This window comes from Phalacrocorax carbo, chromosome 10 (assembly GCF_963921805.1).
Source record: "Phalacrocorax carbo chromosome 10, bPhaCar2.1, whole genome shotgun sequence".
In the NCBI taxonomy this organism is placed as follows: Eukaryota; Metazoa; Chordata; class Aves; order Suliformes; family Phalacrocoracidae; genus Phalacrocorax; species Phalacrocorax carbo.
The window spans coordinates 15,171,488-15,192,135 of NC_087522.1; the positions used below are offsets into that span (position 1 = coordinate 15,171,488).

General features: G+C 38.2%; 1 protein-coding gene across 16 annotated transcripts in view; it reads right to left on the minus strand.

Moving 5' to 3' along the window:
- Positions 1 to 20,648, minus strand: part of RBFOX1 (RNA binding fox-1 homolog 1) — a 1,419,204-nt gene that overhangs the window by 135,753 nt on the left and 1,262,803 nt on the right. For 15 of the 16 annotated variants that reach the window (XM_064461968.1, XM_064461967.1, XM_064461969.1 and 12 more), the window contains one exon: positions 9,851 to 10,093. In XM_064461968.1, coding sequence (XP_064318038.1) covers positions 9,851 to 10,093 — 243 coding nt within the window. Of the gene's footprint in view, positions 1 to 9,850; positions 10,094 to 14,027; positions 14,082 to 20,648 lie in introns of those variants that run through there. The other variant, XM_064461978.1, reaches the window with a different exon arrangement.

Sequence of the window (20,648 nt, forward strand, 5' to 3'; positions counted from 1 at the left end):
ATTAATTGACAATGCTTTTTACAATAAACTTTTCAAGTTGGAGTAATATGACTATATCTCTGGTTGACAATGTGATTGAGAAGACTTATGCAATGTTTTGTGCATTAAATCTGCCTTAATGTTGGCTGCAATAACCAGCCCAAGTGATCTAAGAACTGTTAGTCTGCCCCACAATTTATTTGAGCAAACGTGACTTGAGATGACCGAGTGTAATTGCTCTCTTTATCCCTGGGTGGGTTTTTATTTTTGGCTTTGGGGAGAAGTTCAGCTTTACTACTTCACCAATTTCAAGCATTCAAATATCGTGAGAAGTTAAGAAAGTTGAAATCACAAAAACCCAGAATAATAATGTTTATGTCTTCTTTTTCAATGTCACATTTGCAATCTCTTCTTGCTATGAGAATCAAAGGGAAAAATAAGCTGAGGTGATACCTAAATCACAAGGATCAGTTACTGAGATTTCAGAACACAAGACATGCTGATGTACATGCAGTGGCAAAATTAGCTGGCAGTGTAACAGCTGCTCTCACACTGGATACCCACTCACAAAATGACAAGCACTTTCTGGGAGCAAAGCCTAAGTTAACTTAGCAACACAGGAAAAAAAAGGTGTTTATCTTCTCACCAAGCAAAATGATTAAATATACAAACAGGTGCTTTATAAACGTTATCATAACAAACAGTCACTTTAAGGGTCTGTGTATCCTTGAGAAGAATATATTTTAGAGCATGCACTGACACATACAGCTGCTAAAGTGAGCAATATGTTCCTGCTATTCCTTAGCATAAGCAAAGGAATACACATGGGGCATAGTTACAAAGGTTGCACGCGGGGTTCTCAGCAAGGAAGCCTCTTAGAAGTAATAATGCCTATGATCACAAGTCATTATTGTGCCTCAACAAACCAGCACAGCATTGTTATCTATTTGGGATGTCAGTTTTGATCTTTTCACTACAGAGTCAGAGCTGGACCAGGTCGCTTGCTTCTGCAGCTCTGAAGCACTTGGGGTCTTGAAACAAGCTCCTTGAAGTATTTTTTTCAAGCAGCATTTGGGACAAAATCTAATAGGTATTATAACGGAAATAGCACACCATGCTGATACAATAGGCTACACCAGCAGAGTGTGATTTAGATGAATAAAGAGTGCTGTAACAATTGTCAAAATATCATCAACTATCTAGCATACTGGTGGTAAACATCTATGGACAAAGATATGGAAGTGAAATAGAATAAAAACTGGGTCATTGATAGCAGTTGGGGAAAAAAAATATCCATCGGGAAATCTGACTTGCAAGGCAACTGCTTCATGGTGAAAAATTCCTAGCTCCTCCACAGGGGGAGCACAGTCCTCTGAGTGCCACTGTTTAGAGGAATGATTGACGTGATTATCTGTACTTTAATTCTGCTCTGAATGCTTTCCAGACAGAACTATACACAGAGGCAAGCCAGCCACTTTTTCTTCCCAAGCCACAAGAGGCAATTCCAGGATCCGCATTCCAGGTGCACTATGAAAACCTACTAGGGAAAAGCAGAATATTCAGAGGCAAAGATAACACCAGCTGAGCTCAGCAGCACTGAAAAGTGTTTCTACTCACTATGCATATACTTGGTATGTTGGACTTCAAGGAAGTTTACCTCAAGGGTAACAAGCACAATCACAGTTACATGACGAACTAGCAAATTATGGAGAACTTTGTTTTAAACATCTCTATCTCAGAGGCACACTTATAAGAACGATTGATGGACACATCTAAACCACATAGGATATATGCCCCTGTTTAATATGGGATAGAATTTCATGAAACAGCTGATGTAACCCGTACCCCCAAGAGATGGACACACTGGGGATAAAACAGTAGGAGAGAAACAGGAGAAAAAGTATTACGGAGAAAAAAAAGAAATAAATAAAAATCACTCACACCAATAATTTATATAAAGGACAGAGCAGGAAAAAGAGCTAATAAAAACTAGAAATATGTTGCAGACAACTGCAGTAACAGTATACCCACCTGCAGGCTTAGACAATGCACTAAAGCACTTTACTATAAATGCTTGCTACTGTTTTTCTTATTATAATTAAAAAGCGCAACGGAGAATTCATTTAAAAAAAAAAAAATCAACAAAGGTTGTATATCTTCCTCTTCCCCAAAACAATCAAGTTCAGCATGGCAAAAAAAATTTCAGTTCAGAGTATCACTAAGCCTTCCCAAATCCTTGAGAAGATTAAGAGATGGCCTCTGCAACATGGCTAAAGAATGCACAAACCTGGACATAATTAACACTGAGAAAAGAAACCATCAACTTACAAACCATTATGTCTCAAAGAATATACAAAATTTCAGGAGTAATGCAGGACACCAGTAACAACAGACATCTAGTATCTAATATATAAATTATTTCAACACAGAAGAGTATCAAGTTCAGTGGATGCTACAGGAAGACCTTTGGTAGTAACCAAGCTGAAATTTAGCTGAAACAGAGGAGTTATGCAAAAAATACCTCATCATCTTCAATGACCACAGACAACCCACACCTCTGCACTACATGTCTTGTACAGGACTTCAGCAGCACTCCATCCACTAATGCCAAGCTGGGTATTGATTCAGAGCCACCTTAGAAAAGCACTATGCACTGAATCACCAAAACTCCTCCAAGTAAACCGCATTTTCCCTCAACAACTCCTATCCAAGTGCACAACTTAACAAGGCTTTGCAGCTTGTGAAATCTGGTCTGGTGAAGTCACAGTCCAAGGCAAAAAGACTGAACAATGACCTCAAGTTCTCTCTAATTCAAAAATAGAATTAAATTTAGAGCAGAATATTTTTATATAAATACACACACACACAAAAATCACAGAGCGTCATTACAAACTCAGTTTTTACCAGACCATGATACTTACTTCCATTATTAGTATAGTACTCTTAGAATCAGAAACACTAGAGAAACCACATTTATTTTACTATTACCTGCTTTCTTACACGTTCCTAGTTAACACCTTTTGTATTTACGTACTCATCTCCCCCTGACATCAACAGAAGTCATGCATAAAAAACAAAAGCAAAAACTGAACAGGTTTTACTCTCAGAACTATATATGTTTGCATATAGATATGAAAAAGGTGATTTCATATTTCATAAAATGATCAGATGATTTACTTAAAAATCCTTTAAAATGTGTAACTATTTCACATAACACTCAAACCCACTCTAAAATCGTCAGACATGTTACTTTTACCATAACTTTGTAATACACTTATCATTGATCCATCCTTCTTGAAAGAAGCAATTTACCATTTTTGTTAATGACTAAAAGTACATTCGATGCTATGCAACTCCAAAAGCCTACCAGCACTTAAATAACCCAGTACTGGATGAGTATTGATTATGCATATACTCAGATGGACTACTTCCTTGATTAAAGCTAAACAAACATATTGATCTAAAAAGATGAAAACCATATTATTCAGAGAAGACTCAAAGCCACTTTTGACAGTATTTTATTACCTACAGATGATTTTATATTATCTCAGCTAAATCATCCTGTCTTTAAATATTTACTTCCCTTTCATCTTGTACATTTTCTGTTTCATAGCATCAAAATACAACGTTAGCAATCCCTATACATACAATCTAAGCACCTCTTATGACCAATACTTACCCTAACAGAATACAGAATACCCTTTCACACTAGGAAACACGCTTTGTGCAAGTACAAGTGCATTTCTAATCCCACATATTCACTGCTAAATTAATGTTCACTGAATTATTTGAATTAACTAAGCATAATGTGCAGAAAAGTAAAATCTTAACAATACCAGATCATTCCATACTCCATAACTGCATTTCTTTAAGTTCTTATTACTCAGTTTGAGAAAAAGCAAGAAAATGTTCTTTCTTAACTGAAAAGAACTTTGGAATAAAACATTAAACCTGTTATAAAAGGCTCTGAATGACCAAAGTTAATACAGGAAACCTCTACTAGAACCTATAGATTCTACTCGTAAGGAAATAAAGTCTACAAACTTTCTGTAACAATTCCACTCTACTGTGCAAAAAATTGCAAACCTGTAATAAAACTGGTAATTGGAAACTTGTTCAATTTGCAGGTTCCAGCTGGGCCAGGAACACACTCTGTGTTGCAGTAAAGGATTCAAGAGAAGTTGCATGGAACCTTTTTACACTTTTAGTTTTATCTTTATTATTTATATTTTTATTGGTGTTGCACTAGAGCTAACATGAGCTCTATCTTCACTGTTGGGATTCTTTCAGACAAAAAGAAAGAAACTTGGACACACAGAGAAAGCCAGGGTATGTGTCTACCCTCAACATGGATTAAGTCCTTCATGGATGAGGTTAAGTCACTTCTGGTAGTAGTTCTACAAATTAGATAATTACCCTGCAGTTTATTAACTTCATATTTCAAAATGTTACGACCCAATTTTAGCGGTATATCCAGCTTCACATGTACATAAATATGCATGTGAATAAGAAAATTAAAAAATTGGTCTTGCCTCCAATAGCTGGTCTACATTAATCACAGTAGTATTCTTTTGTGGATGATTGATCAATTGATTTTCCTTTTAAAGGCATATAATACAGCTTACTGAAAGGAAGCTACATAAAAATATTGGAACATACCAAACAAATGCCATTATCTCCTCACATCAATTCTACTTAGAATCAAGAAAGATTACAGAACCCTGGGAGTGGTGGTAAGCAACTCAAGTGCAGGTGGTTTTTCCATCAATTCTCCTTGTGAAAGGGAAGGGGTTTGAAAGGGCCAGCTGAATCTGTTGAATCAATAAATGCTTACAGGACTGGTGCCACAGCCAGGGGTTCAGCTACTTAGACCATGGGACTTTCTTTGAGAAACCCAGTCTACTATGGGCTTATAGGCTCCATCTGTCAGAGAAGGGAAAGAGCAACTTCCGTCATAGGCTTGACAAGCTGGTGAAGAGGTCTTTAAACTAAAATTACCAGGGGAGGGGAACCTTGATCCATCCCACTCCTACAGTGATGCCAGTGCCAGAAATAGATGCCCAGAGCCTGGAGAAAGATCACAGGCTAGCAGAGAACACCTGAGGAGCAGCACAAAGGAATTCCAGGCACTCCAGACATTAAGTCAGCTTCATCGGGGGTGGGACAACTTACATGCCTCTATGCAAACAACATATCATGGGGAATGCACAATGGGAGTCAGAGACAGGCGCACATCTGCAGGGGTATGATCTTACTGGCACCACGAAGACGTGGTGGGTTGGCTCCTATGACTGGCGTGTTGGAATAGAAGGATAGGCAGGGGAGATGAGGAGGGGGTGTTGCCCTCTATATCAATGACCAGCTGGAGCCTGGGGATGGATGAGGAGCAACTGAGAGCTTATGGGTCAGGATTAAAGGGCAGACAGGGACAGGTGACATTACAGTGGAGGTTTGTTACAGGCCACCTGACCAGGAAGAGCAAGTGGAGGAGGGGTCCTATTCTGGACCTGGTTCTCACCAACAAGGAGGGGCTGGTGGGAAATGTGAAGCTCAAGAGCAGCCTTGGATGTAGTGACCATGAAATGGTAGAATTCAAGATCCAGCAAGGAGGGCGCACAGAAAGCTCACTGCCCTGGACTGCAGGAGATCAGACTTTGGCCTGTTCAGGGATCTGCTTGGCAGAGTAACATGGGATAAATCCCTGGAGGGAAGAAGGGCCCAAGAAAGCTGGTTAATATTCAAGGATCACCTCCGCCAAGCTCAGAAGCGATGCATCCCAACAAAGAGGAAGTCAGGCAATAATGCCAGGAGGCCTGCATGGATGAACAAGGAGCTACTGGACAAACTCAAACACAAAAAGGAAGCCTACAGAGGGTGGAAGCAAGGACAGGTAGCCTGTGAGGAATACAGAGAAATTGTCCAAGCAGCCAGGGATCAGGTTAGGAGAGCTAAAGCCCTGAAAGAATTAAATCTGGCCAAAGTCAAAGAGTTTTGGTCAACAGCTCGATGTCCAAGTGGAGACCAGTAACAAGCAGCTTTCCTCAGGGGGTTGGTATCGGGACAGGTGCTCTTTAACATCTTTGTCGGAGACATGGGCGGTGGGACTGAGTGCACCCTCAGCAATTTTGCCAATGACACCAAGCTGTGTCGTGCAGTCAGCACACTGGAGGGAAGGGATGCCATCTGGAGGAACCTTGACAGACTTGAGAGGAGAGCCCACGCGAACCGTATGAAGTTCAACAAGGCCAAGTGCAAGCTCCCATACATGGGTTGGGGCAACCCCAGGCACAAATACAGGCTGGGTGGAGAATGGATTGAAAGCCCTGAGGAAAGAGACTTGGGGGTGTTGGTTGATGAGAAGCTCAACGTGACCCAGCACTGTGCGCTTGCAGCCCAGAAAGCCAACCTTATCCTGGGCTGCATCAAAAGACGTGTAACCAGTGGGACAAGGGAGGTGAGTCACCCCCTTTACTCCGCTCTCATGAGACCCCACCTAGAGTACTGCATTCAGCTCTGGGGCCCCCAACAAAAGGAGGACATGGATGTGTTGGAGCGAGTTCAGAGGAGGACCACAAGATGGTCAGAGGGCTGGAGCACCTCTCCTATGAGGAAAGGCTGAGAGAATTGGGGTTGTTCAGCCTGGAGAAGAGAAGGGTCCAGGGAGACCTCATTGCAGCCTTCCAGTACGTGAAGGAGGCCTACAAGAAAGTCAGAGAGGGACTTTTTACAAGGGCATGGAGTGATAAGACAAGAAGTAATGGCTTTAAACTGAAAGATGGTAGATTTATATTCGATGTAAGAAAGAAATCCTTCACAATGAGGGCGGTGAGGCACTGGAACAGGCTGCCCAGAGAAGCTCTGGATGCCCCGTCCCTGGAAGTGTCCGAGGACAGATTGGATGGGGCTTTGAGCAACCTGGTCTAGTGGGAGGTGTCCCTGCCCATGGCAGGGGGGTTGGAACTAGATGATCTTTAAGGTCCCTTCCAACCCAGACCATTCTATGATTCTTTAAGACTGGAAACCAACTATTCGGAAAGCTAGCAGGAACTGGAAAGAAACAATATTTTTGCCTTCAACAATAAAGACCACATGGAGTTACAATGTTGACACTGTGCTACTGAAGCTCTATTTCATAATAAAAACATGTGTTATTAAACCTGCGGAGAGATGTACACAGCTGGACCCTCAAAATATTACAAAGCCCATGTCAAATATGCCTGGGATCCATCTACATATACCTATTTATAATATCTCTTCAATGTGTTAAGTGCAATGCTAATGAGACACTAGCAAAACCGATTTTAGATCTAAGTGCCCATAATTAAATTGTGTAAACAATATTTGACTGTAAATTTGCAAAAATAACTGGTGAGTAATATGTTAAATGTTAAGGCTACTTTGAACAATGTAGATCCATAGATACAAGTTTATGGGAAATGTGTATTTTCAATGCATTGTTCTTCAGGCAGGGATAGTATCCATGACTTTCAATATAACATTGCAATTTAGAAAATGTATCTTTTTAAAAAAACAAACAAACAAAAAAACCCAAAACAAAACAAAACCCCCAAACTTTCATAAAAATACCCTAAAGACAAAAGTAAGGAAATCTAATTCTTTATAAACATCATGGGAGCTACTTCAAAAAGTTATGTGGATTCCTCTGTAAAAAGAATACATGAAGGCAAGGAAAAGATCCATAATAGAAAGAGCAAATAACTATACTATATTCCCCAAATACAAAAGGTTAGTGGAATTGCAGTGTAATTCTTCAGAGAATGTAAGTGAGTGGAACCAGAAGGGAGAAAGCATATGACAGGTAGAATATAAGTTGGATATTAGGAAGGCAAAGAGGAAATAAGAAGAACAGATAGCAAAGAATACAAAACCAAATAGCAATAATACATATTAATATATTGGAAGCAGGAAACTTTCAAGGGAATCATAGGATTTGTTAGAGCTGGGATTCCATAGAGCACTTGAAGATAAGGGCATTGCACACAATCCCAATTATTTCTTTTCATCAGTCTTTGCCATGGAAGATGTTGGAAAAATGCATACCTGACTTTTCTGATAAAGAAACCAACACTTCTTCAAACTGAAAAATCAAAAAAGGGTGAGGAAACACAATAAATTGAAAGCAATAAATGATGAGGGATGAGCTCCTGTCCCAGTCACATCAACAGGTGTTTTACCATTGATTTTAGCACTGACAGTCTTCTACTTCAGAACTGAATGGCAAAAAAACTCAACCATTTCAAAATGTGAAAAGGTTGAGCTGGCATCATAGTGGACTGTTCAGTGTGCAGCAGTGGTCAAAAGAGCCAGCAAAATAGTAGCATATAAAAAGAATGATACAGGGACAGTAGGAAAGACTATATTTTAAGTTGATATCCAATCTTTTCTGGAGTATCTATTCAGCTTAGTGTTCCTACTCTAAACCAATGTCAGTGGCATATGACAAGAGTTCAACAACAATCAAAAATTATTATGGAAGAAAACTTTAAAAGCTGGAAAGAACCAGGAAGTTACTTTAGCAAAGAGATGAATAAGAGGGGACGCTGCAGAGCTGCAAAAAATACCATGAGATATAAATAAATAGCATGGTCTTCATCTTAAACTTTCCCACACTACTAGAGAAAAGGGCCAATCAGGGCAATAAAAAGTTACCAAGTCAAAAATAAAAGAACTGAAACATTTTTCTGCATAAACCAGAAAACTGTGTAAGTAATTCACAGGGACATCTCCATGATAATAGCAAGAAATATCTTTCTGTGCTTTTGATATTGCTTTCCTTGCTCGTTCATACCCATACAAAGAAATTAGTGACATGGCGATAACTTCAGAACTTCCCTTTCCTCTTGCCCTAATGCTTTAAACTTTTCAGGTTGGATATATGCCAGGGGAGAAATGGAAGGTAAGATGAGGTGTGAAGCATGGTTGTGGCAAGGACGAGGACAGCTAGTAGAGATGTTTCAAATGAATGGTCAAATTGCAGTGTGGTCTCTGTTCTGTGCTAGATCCTATACATAATAGAGGTGGCTGATGGCTCAGAAATCTACCAGCTGTTGGCACTGGATATGTAGCGTCCCAATCTAGAATTAAGACAGAAGCTCTAAACTATCAATGTGTGAAATTTGTGACTTAAATGACAAGGTAGGGCCATCCAAGGAGTCTCTTGCATAATTCATGACACTTCAGGACTTCATTTATGAATCAAATGGAAGGAAAAAGTCTATCATTTCTGCTCTGTTGAGCAAAGATCCACACACAACTTTGGTAATGGCTGCACAAACAAGCTCTCTAGAAAATACAGTATTACAGACACACTCTTCACAATACTCATTCACACAGTCAGGCGAGTAATTTCAATACAGTATCATTCAATGAATGCTTCTATTGAAAACTACTCAGAAGTGTCAAAAATACAGAGGTCATTAAAAATAACAAAATTAGTCTGGTTGGTTTGGGGTTTTTTTTGTTGGTGACTTTTGGTTTTGGTTTGTTTCCCTCCCTCCTCCACATGAATGCTTACAAACACTCTTTTGCAATATATTGCCATATTGGACTTAGTCAAACTTTATTATATGATTCATGAGTTTGCTATTAATCATTTTGTCTAACACCGTAGAAAAGGAAACTACAGATTCTACAAAGTTCCCACACTTACTAAGAGGATCCAAAAGCAACAAAACTATATTCTCTAAGTTCAACGATAAACTTTGACAGACTCTCAACCTTGAAATTATGAGTAATCCTAACACAAATGAAGTGCAAAACTATTAAGTGTAATGTAAGAATAAATCTTATCAGTAAATATACATGTCACTTGAAACATACTGCTTTAGAAATAGCTGAAACCATGACTTACTGTGGCTGTGCCGGAGACAGTTTGTGCATTTGTGTCAGCTGCACTCTGTTCAGAGTGTGTCTGAGCAGGAGGGTACATGTTTAATGTGTGCTCTGGAACAGTGGTTTGGCCTGTGTAGTCTGGAGCTGGATGAGGATGTGGGGCTGTATATTCTGCAGGGATACCATTCTGAGGTGGAGCAAACTGGGCTGAGGCATAAGGCTGTGCCATTGTGTCAGGAGGTGCTGTAGCTTCCTGATTACCCTGTAAAAATCAAAGGAGAAAAAAGGAAGAAGAAATGTGGGGTTAGGTAAAATAAGCCATGATCCAGCACACATAACACAGAAAGTGATGATAGGATTATGCTAAGATTGCTGGCCTGAAAAGGGCACAATGCCTGTTTCTCAAGGAGAAAATGTCGTCTTAAATACATTTTGTTAACCCTATTAAATTTTATTATAATTAGACAAAGAAATCTGCTGTTCTCTGAATAATTGTAGACTATTCTTTAATGGGGAAAGGTCAGTGAAGTCTACCTGAACTAATGCCTCAACTCAGACAATAAAGAGGGACAAAGTTCAGTTTATTCCAAAGGCTACTGAGTGCAGCTACCAATACATAGCTCCGATAAGGTTAGCCCATGGACTGTGATCCATTCTGACTTACCATTTGCAGAAGACAATATATACAGCCTACACATAGGGCAGGATTTGGGTGCATACTGCTAACATAACCATATACTGAAAGTATTGACAGGAAATAATGCTCTATGAGATATTCAGAAATACTCTGAGGTCCACTGTATTGAGCAACAAATGCAAAAAAACCATGAGATTCAATCAAAATATTAAATATTTTAATCTAAAAAAGCATCAGTCCTAAAATCTTAACATAAAAGAAATATTCTATATTGCAGGCTGTCAAAAGAAATCGAATTAAGAGCTTTAAAGGCTTTAAATTTGAAGATAATACTATTACATTTCCATTGCAAAACAATGCTATACAATTAAAAAAATTCCCTCATCTCTTTACCGATAGATCCATCTTTATGTTTGATACAATAAAGGATAGTTGAGCATGTTAATTTATCAGTTAGAGACTTCTGACTAAATGCTCTACTCATACAAAACAGTATTAATTCTCTGGGCAGAAATGTACAGAACAATCTTTCAGAACCTATATAAAAGATGTCCAAAACATGATGCTGCAGATGACACAGTATTAGAAGCCATGAATACATGGACTATACCAAACTCAGATAAACTGATTTACAAGATGAAATTATCCCTTTAAATATCACATAATGTAAAAATGAATATTTGAGTAAATGTTTAATTAGTTTTTTTAATACCCTGTCATTTTCCTACCAAAGCATATACAAGTACCTGTACAGGACAGTTGTAGGGATTTTGTTTATTTGTACTCATCAGTCCTTGATTTCCTAATTTCACAATAAGCAGGATAAATAAAAAACATCCTTTTGCACTTTGTACTTAAGGATCTTTGCAGCCAATTTCAACTAATTCAGACATCAGTTCTCCAGCCTGAACTGGTCCTAAACTCATGAGCTTTTAAGAATTTGCAAAATCACAGGAATAAGCCTTGGTACATGGCAGGCTTAGAAGGCAAAATTAAATTTTCCTTGGTAAAAGGCATTCAGTGTGTCCTAAAAATTTAAAACTATATCAGTAATCCAACCCTCCCTAATTTTAATCCCTTCCTTGCTACTATTTTAGTGTATGGCCTTGAGCAAGTAGTTTACATTGCTTCAATTAACCATCTTTGAAATGAAAACAGTGGCATTTACCTACTTCACAGGGTTAAGTCAGTAAGTTTCATTTGCATATATCTACAATTATTCCAAGGTTATTGCTGCACTGAAACTTGTCCTGTTTAAATTTCAGTGGAGATTAAAAATTCTTGTAAAAGTATACTTATACCCTCCTACATTAAACTGGCAAGGTCCCCTTCTTACTTCTTTTACCTAATATTTTCACTATTAAAAAAAACAAAAACGAAATAAACCAAAAACAACCAGAGGAAGTAAAGCCCAGCAATGACTGGATTACACCAGAGACATTTATTAAATGTTAAAGAAATATTTTTAAAATTTGTGGGGGAGGCAGGGGATTATAAATTTTTTTATCAGCTGTTTCAGGAAGGACTTCAGCAAGTGGTAAGAACGAACAAAAGCAAATCAAGCTTCTGCCTATATAAGCATTTTCACTGTGCTGGCTTTGAAACACGGTAGCTGGTTACTGCTGGTCCTTACACTATTCCTTCATGTCAGAGGCTAAACATGGCATTAGAGTCAGCAGCTGTTAAAAAATAACAATAACGGCAACAAAGGGACCAAGGGCTAATGTCCAGGTTTTTATACTACCTTGAGTCCTAAACCAGATGTTGCTTAGACCCACACTGTTTCTCATTGACAGCAGTTCCATGAGACCCTAATTAGTATTCAAATCATTCACACTTAGTGCTAATTACAGCTAATATTTAATTAAGAGGGTTGAACTTTTATATTATTTTTACCAGCAACACCAAACGCTTCACGTTTTAGATTAATCATAAAATGGCAAACGGCTCTGGCAATTCCAGCACCTTCATGTTGCTGAGTCCCCTCTACCTCTTCCACTAGACTTGGTAAACTGAGGTCTGTATAACATATTTAGAACTGAGACCCCATTGGTAAGTAAACAACAAATGGTCAAGGGTTTGTTTTTTTAAAATTGGTGCCTAGTGGAGCCTTTCCTAGCCTTTAAAATTAGTGTGAATTTATGATACACAATTAATTCAATAGACAGTATTACAATATAGTACAAAACATGTATGTGTAGACAAGTTCTTTACTACTTATATGTGTATCAAGCCAATAGCCGATTGTTTAGAATATGAATTTGTATCAAGAACAATGCAGTGCCATGTAACACACATTTTTATATACATGTGGTCGATGGAAGCCCCAGACTGCACAAAAGTCAGATACATTTGAATAGATTTTTAATGAACCAGAAATTCTTTAAATATAATCACCTAAAATGTCCCTTTACTGTGCCCTTTAAAATACAGTGAACCAAAATGAATATGGGAAGATCTAATGGATTAAGCTGAAAATACGAAATGGCTCTAAAAGCAACAAGAAATATTGATCCTAAATTAGTCTATGAACTCAGGTATTAGAATAATCTCAAAACTGCAGTTGACAGTACACAGACATCTCCTAGGCGTAAGAGGCTAAACAGAAGTTGTCCCTTCAGACTCAGTTCCAAGTATCTTTAAGATTAAATGACCTCTTAATGCTCACTTTGTGCATGGTTTTTAATAAAGTAGTTGTTGGCAACAGAAAGAAGAACAAAGGATGGCAGACAGTCAGGCTCTGCTAAATGTTCTGGCCTGAGTTTTAATGAAAACCACATTTCAACTGAAAAATATGCTTTACGTGGCAGTGTATAAAATCAAATTTATTGCTTTCTGGTTAAATGTTGAAATCTAAAGAAAAAAAAAGAAAGCATTCCAATGATGCAGGTAAGTGATGTCGCTCCTGTTCCATATATATTCCTCCATTTGAAGAAAAGCTTAGAATTTAAAACGCTGCTGGTATCCCAGATCTCAACATGCTTTTTCAGCATCTTCTGCTCTGAAAGGATTTCATAATTAAGAAATGCAGAAGTGTCAAAACATAATAAAGCAAGCTTGTTATGTTTGTACACAAAAGACAGAGCACAGAAAACATTACTTATTCAGTGTTCCTTTTTAAAAACAACACTTGCAGCATAAAAATATATTAAATGAAAACCTTTCTGCTTGCCTGCATTTTAAAGTCTAACTAACAGTGTATTGTTTGGTTTACTCTATTTTGCATTTGGTGTGTTTTGTTTCTTTGGCAAGAGATATTTCACATTTAGAGAAAGCCTCTCATACTGTAGTTAAATGAGCCAAACTGTATCATATCCTTAGGGCACAGAAACGAGGAAAAATGCAACATTACTCTGTAAACCTCCTGGTTATAAGAACAGCTCAGTTAGATATATCAAGCAGAGCAGAGATACAAAATCACCGCCATAGTTCACCCTCCTTCAGACTTAAGCAACAAAACACATATTAGAAGTCTTGCACGCAGTGGTGCAGCTGGTTATAAGAAATGCCCTGGCTTGAGGCAATCAAGAGTTTCAAGTGAAAATAAAAGTAAAAATACCTGCTGTACCATCCTGCTCTCTTTAATCTCCATAAACTTAGCAGCTGCTCTAGTCCCGGGCCATACAGCATCTGCCCAAACCAAGCATCAATTATAGATGAGGGCGTGTGAGCATCGTAATGTGTGCATGAGTGTGGATGATAGGGGTGGTGAAGGAGGGGGAGCTAATGCAAGGCTTACTGACCTCCCTCTCAACATCTGACTGCTCCCAAAACCTAATCCAGATGGGTCTCTTTCAGTTTGCTGGGCCTCGCCCCATCAATCACAGCAGGCCACTCCTCTGTCTCCTGCTACTAGTTATAGAGTGCACCACTGAGCAGATGATTACACACAGAAGAAGAAAAAACACAGCTTGACTACATTAATAGCTGTTTGAAAAACATTAGAAATGCTACTATGTAAGTTGCCAGAAGCTGAATATTTTTGTTTTAAAATTAAGACAGCTGTATTCAAAGTTACAAAACCCTCTAAACTTCCAGGGCTTTGGCTTTTTGATAGCTATGATGTACAGTAACATGTGCCTTTCTATGAGACTAATTCATCCTACATGTGGTAGAGTTAATACTAATAAGATTTCTATTTTAAAATTATTGAACTCCACAAGTAAACCATCAATACTGAAGTAGCCTGTTTTGGATTAAATGTACTTTATCCTTCCATACAGATGAAATATCATTTCCTTTTTTTGTTTCATTTCATCACATCCCTCTTGCTTAGCAGGGGAAATACTTCAGAAATGCTTCCAAGGTTTGGTTCTGTGAGGCAATTTAGACAACTTAATGCTTCACTATTAAAGGAACTTTCCTACATGCTCTGTTTTGGTAGTTTTAAAATGATTAAACTTCTAATTAAATCATATAATAAAATTTAAAAAAACAACGTAAGAAGATACAGACAGCCCCGATGAGTGCATGTTTATTGCCACTCTGTCACAGATGGCGTTCAGACACAAGAATTCAGAAACAGGGCAGACATGTAGCATGGGAATTATTCTCACAAATGTTCAAATTCTAAGGGGTGGGCAGAACAGCAGATAAACAGCCATCAATTCATCATTACACTTATATTCCAGCTGAAATATATTGGATTGCTTTAAAGTGGCAGCGTAATTCTTCCAGATTTGTTGCTGGCACTCCCCAATTAACGATAATAAAAGCAGCCACTTCAAATTTTTCAGAAGGAATCAGACATCCAACCACACTGGACCGATAATCACAACTGACTGATTCTGAGAGGTTTCTCTGTTGTAGCTTAATTATCTGACCAGGCCACTTGACTCAGATCATTTGCTTCTGCAATCATACAAAAGGAATTCTCCAGCCACCTCTCTTTTTTGGGAGTTTCAGTACAGAGCCAAATTCAGATTTCATTTAAGAAATAATCTCGTTCCAAAAGAAGGGTATCCTCAAAAGTAAGAAAGGTAATGCAAAACAAATATTTTATAGAGAGCATAGGGGGAAAAAGTAATAGCAAATAAGCAAAAGAGAATGTCTTTACTAGCTTAGCAAGAAAGTACCGTCTCTTTACTCCCATTACAAAGAAACATTTACTTTTGGTCCTCCACATATAACATACAGTATTCCAGTAAAAGTTCATGCTCTTGCTACTGCTACACATGCATTTGAAAGTGAAATGCTCATTTTCTGTCAATGTGTGAAGTATGGAACAGGCTAACTAATGAAACATCACAACACCCTGCGCATTTACTTAGATCTAACAGAAGGCTGCAAACAACTTACCAAAAACTAAGACGTAGTTTGAATTCCTGCCTGCATTCAAGATCACACAGTATTATGGATGTATAGATAGGTACGAAGAAAGCATTCTCTCTGACACCTTCATTCTTTTCAATTGTCACTGCTGAAACTGCCTACTACTTTTATGACGCTGTGATTTATTATACTAGCTTTCCTTGTCCTACCCCACAATTCTTTCTCCTGTTATTTCTAATAGCCCAAATGGGCATGACTCTGTCACACTGATTTGTTTTGCTTCCACATTACTACCTAAAACTTTCTTTTTTTTTTTTTTTTTAAACTTAAGCTTCCTGCCTGTCCCTCACTTTCACCAACTCTGATTCTTAGGTATTTTATACAGGCCTTTTCAACTGCAGCTCAACCTTCTATTCCATCAACCCATATTTGCCTTTTTTAAATACATGGAAAGACTTTTACATCACATTTTGAAAACACAAGCCTCCAAAATTGCCTGAAGACCCATACAGCAAGAGAATCTGGAGTATTCACCAGGTGTATCTACAATTCATTTCGCAATGAGAATTGATTCTTAAAACATTTCAAAAAGAAAGTTATAAAATGATCTTGTCCTTTCCCACAAGTCAATATAGGTAGTACACCTAATCTTACTTTACACCTTTACTGAAGTGTACTGAAGAAGATAATGGAGCACCCTTGTACCCAAATGGAAGGAAAAAGAAAAAAAAGAAAAAAGGACCAAAATGTCAACATACAAGGTACATAAAAAGCTGGCCTTTAAAGAGAGTAGCAGTCAACATTTAGAAGTCTAACTCTCAGTTAGCTACGAGTGCCACACCTTAGGCATCAAGACCAGGACCTGCTCTTGGAACAGAATAACCCCAATGCATTGGTACAGGCTGTGGACTGACTGGTGAGGGAGCAGCTCTGCCAAAAGATCTGTGAGAGTCCTGGTGAGCAGTAAGTTAAGAACAAATCAGCAGTTTGCCTTTGATGCAATAAAGGCTAGCTGCATAGTGGTCTGAATTAGCAAAAGGATAGTCAGCAGGTGGAGGAAAGAGATTATTCCTCCCTGCACTGCACTTGTGAGACAGCATCTGGAACACTGTGCCCAGACTGGAGTCCCCCAGGACAGGAGATATATTTGCAAAATGGAGAGTCCAGTGGTGGGTTGCTAAAACACCTGGAGAGCTAGTGCACATAACACATGAGGAGAGGCTAAGGGAGCTGGTTTAGCATTGCCTGCAGAAAGCAGGGCTAACAGACAACTTAATTGCATCTTCTCCAACCTAATGGATGGTTGTAGAGACAGAACCAGACCTTTGTCAAAGGTACAGAGTGAAAGAACAAGAAGCAGTAAAAAGCTGCAGAAAGATAAATTCTGGTTGACTTTAAAGAATAAAATAGTGAAGATGAGGAAAGTTAAGCACAGGAACATGATGCTTAGAGAGGTAATGGATTTTATACTTTTATCCTATTTGATGACTTTCCTCATAAAGGTTTTACTGACAAGAAAGAGACTAGCTACAACTTCTAGTCTGCTTTCTTTCCTCAAGAAATACCTCAATTCTTTGAGATGGATTTGGAATGCTTTCTTAGAAAAATATATTTACATTTGTTTAATCCTCATCCAGAGGAGTACGAAAGTAGCAATCACTATCATGCATGCAAGCCAAGGATAGATTCACAAACAATGCAGATTAACGTTGTAAACTATGACATGTCTTAATTGTCTGCCAAATGTCACAATTTTCATCACAGGTAGAGGAACACTGCCGTGACAACTACATCTCCATTGAAAAGAGTGTTCTTCTCTGTCTTTTGCATCACCTTTAGAAAAATAACTACTACAAGCATGTAAGCTTTCTAATTTTATCTGCAATTTTTCTACTGAAATGAAATTTTATTCTATTTCATATATTAATTTATTGAAAATCACCACCACCTCTTAGAGCTGAATTGTGGTAAAGTTAATATATCCATTTTCTTGCTTTTCAGTATCTAAGAAAGTGGTTGAAAAAAACCAATATTTTCTTCTCTTTCACTGTAGTGCTGATTGAAGGTATGGGATTTTTAAAGCTAGATCAGTTCCCAAATCAGTTCATAAGCAACTGTAACAAGAGAAGTGAGAGGTTAATGCACTGAAGAAACAACCAGTGGGAGCTGGAGAAAGAGGACAAAGCAGCAGAAATATATTATGCTATATTGACATAAAAGATTTTGTCCTGAGAAACGATTTCTTAATAATCTTAAGTCTTCAGTCTGCAAGAATGAAGGCAACATAGACCAAGTGGTAAATTACCAGCCTTTACAGGAAGCTCTAAAAACATCAATCTCTTCTTATAATCTAGCTAACACAGATCTCAGAGCTACCACAACTGATGATGTGCATGGAGGAAAGACACATGCACTGCAACCATGTACCCTGCAGGTCTGCAAAGCTGGAACCATTGGGTCTTCTTTTATAACTACAGACAAAGATATTATTCATAGCTCAAGCAGTTGAAGAAGCAGAGATGCGTTGGCAAGACAATTTTACTAGGATGTATTAGCACTTCTGGGAAGCCAGACATACTAGCCCAGGTGACAAACCATGATTATGTAGCAGGGCAATGTCTCGTCTTGACACAACCCTGCATCACACTTTGTAAACCTTTCTTCTAAACTCCACCGAGACAAATCCTACCTTTTAACTTACACACAAGCGTAAGTATTTCTAGAATTTGAGTCAAAAAACTTCTCTAAATGCCGCCTATTGGTCAAGGATTGAACATTGCAAAAGATTACACTCTGCAGAGGGGAACTGAAGAGCAATCAAATCCAGTTGTAAGTGTATAGTTTTCAACAGTTAGATAATTTCTAGAAATCTGAGAAATTCTTGTAAAATAGCTAAAGTAATTAATTTGAGATTTGTTGTAAGGAGAATTCAACATCTCAACTGCAGTTTACTCCAAAAAAAGGTAAATGAATTTCTCAGTAGTTTGGGACTGGATACAGCTGGTTCTTTTAAAAGAGTCTAAACTGGGCAATTTAATCTAGCTGAGGTTAATAGTTATACAAAGTTATTCCCAATTTACAGATGCTGCCTTATCCAGAGTATGTTAAATGAATGCTTTTTCAGTTGGTTTCCTAATGGACATGCTACAAAATATAGCAATGTATTTACCAGCTATAGAAAGTGGTGAACTTACATTAATGTGCAGAGGCCATTTTTGGAGGCCATTTGTTCTGGAAAAAAAACATACCACAGTTTCATATGTACCTGATTAGTTATTTTTCATGTGCAAACGATTTTATATTAAAAATAAAACCAAAGTAACTAGGCAGAATGAGCGATGTGTGTCACAAGTATTACACACAGAGAATCAAGAAAACAGAACTGTAAACAGGCAGTGTTTTCACTGTTCAGCCTAGCAGACTTCTGTCTGCTACACAAAAGCACCACTGAAGTTACTGCATCAAAATGCAGCTCGCCCTAGGTATTCAGGTTTGCAGTAAACCAAGGCTACAGGGACAGAGCAATGCTATGCAAGAAGACTGAAGGGCCGCAGCAGTTGAGTGAAAACTGGCATGCCATCTCTCTGAACCGAACATTTTGAATGACCTTGCTTAACCAGCGACAGTCTTTCACTGGTGAGCTGTGATTTAGCCTCAGAAAAGAAAGGAGACATTTCTTTTCATAATCCCTCATGCTGAATCATTTTCTAAGGCAGTACCACAATAACCACAGTTCATCCATTATATGTGAAACAGGTCCAAGTTTCTATATCATAAATGAGAGGATCATTACTTCACTCTACTGAAATAAAACAAGGAACACAGTCAGCAAGTAAGTGAAATGAGAACGTAATGCCATAGTTGTCTTAAGCAGCAAAGATGACTGAAGATCATACCTCCTTCACTATTTGTTTGCAAACATCAAAGTATACAGGGCCACTTAATAAGCCTGTTGCCTTGAATTAGCCAGGTTCAACAATAATGATTACTGTAAAACTGTCCCAAATGAACTAGTGGGAGCTGCTTTGTTTTGTTTTACTTTGTTTAAACCAGGTAAATTTAAGAGTTTGATTTATGTGGTAAGCTCCATAAAGACAATGACATGACTGAGTTTGGGAATTTGGAGGAAGACCAGGAAGATAAACAGCAGAAGTAGAAAACGGGGCTTCAGGAAAAAGACTTCAGCTTATCCAGGGAATTATTAGGAATCCCTGAGGTTCACCCATGAGAGAAAACTGTCCAAGGTGGCTGCCTGATTGATTGAGCCACTGATTAAACAAAACTTCAGCATGTAGGAACAAACCATCCATTAAGAAGGACGATACTTAGCAGAAGGCCCGCATGGCTAAACAGAAAGTTTCTCAGTAAGGAGAGACAAAAAAAGGGAGCATACAAGCAATGAAATCAAGACTTGGCAACAAGAGAGGAGCATAAAAGTATTGCTCAGGTACTTGAGGACAAAATCTGGGCTTTTTTTTGACCAGCATAGCTGAAACTAAGACTAGTGAATACATTAAGTGTGACAGGAGAGGATTCTACATACCAGGTCTGCTTGTTGCAAAAGACAGTTCAAGGAAAATGTTGATGCAGGGAGGAGACAGCCTTGTGATGAAAAAGTCATTGTAATATAATGAAGTACTTCATGTCTTTTTTGTTCAGATGAAGTCTGATCCTAAATCATTGCACTCAAATCATGGACAGAATGGGTAGCAGAGGAGAGGGACAATGAACAATGGAGATGCAACAGGTTAGGGAATTCTTAGTGAAGCTGAATGTATTTACATATTTGAAACCTTAAGGCATTCAACAGAAGGTGCGGAAGGAGTAGATCACTGTGATCATGGGCCAATGCCTTTTAAACTATGAAAAATTGTACTGAAAGGGGAAGTCCCAGGTGACTTAAAAAGCT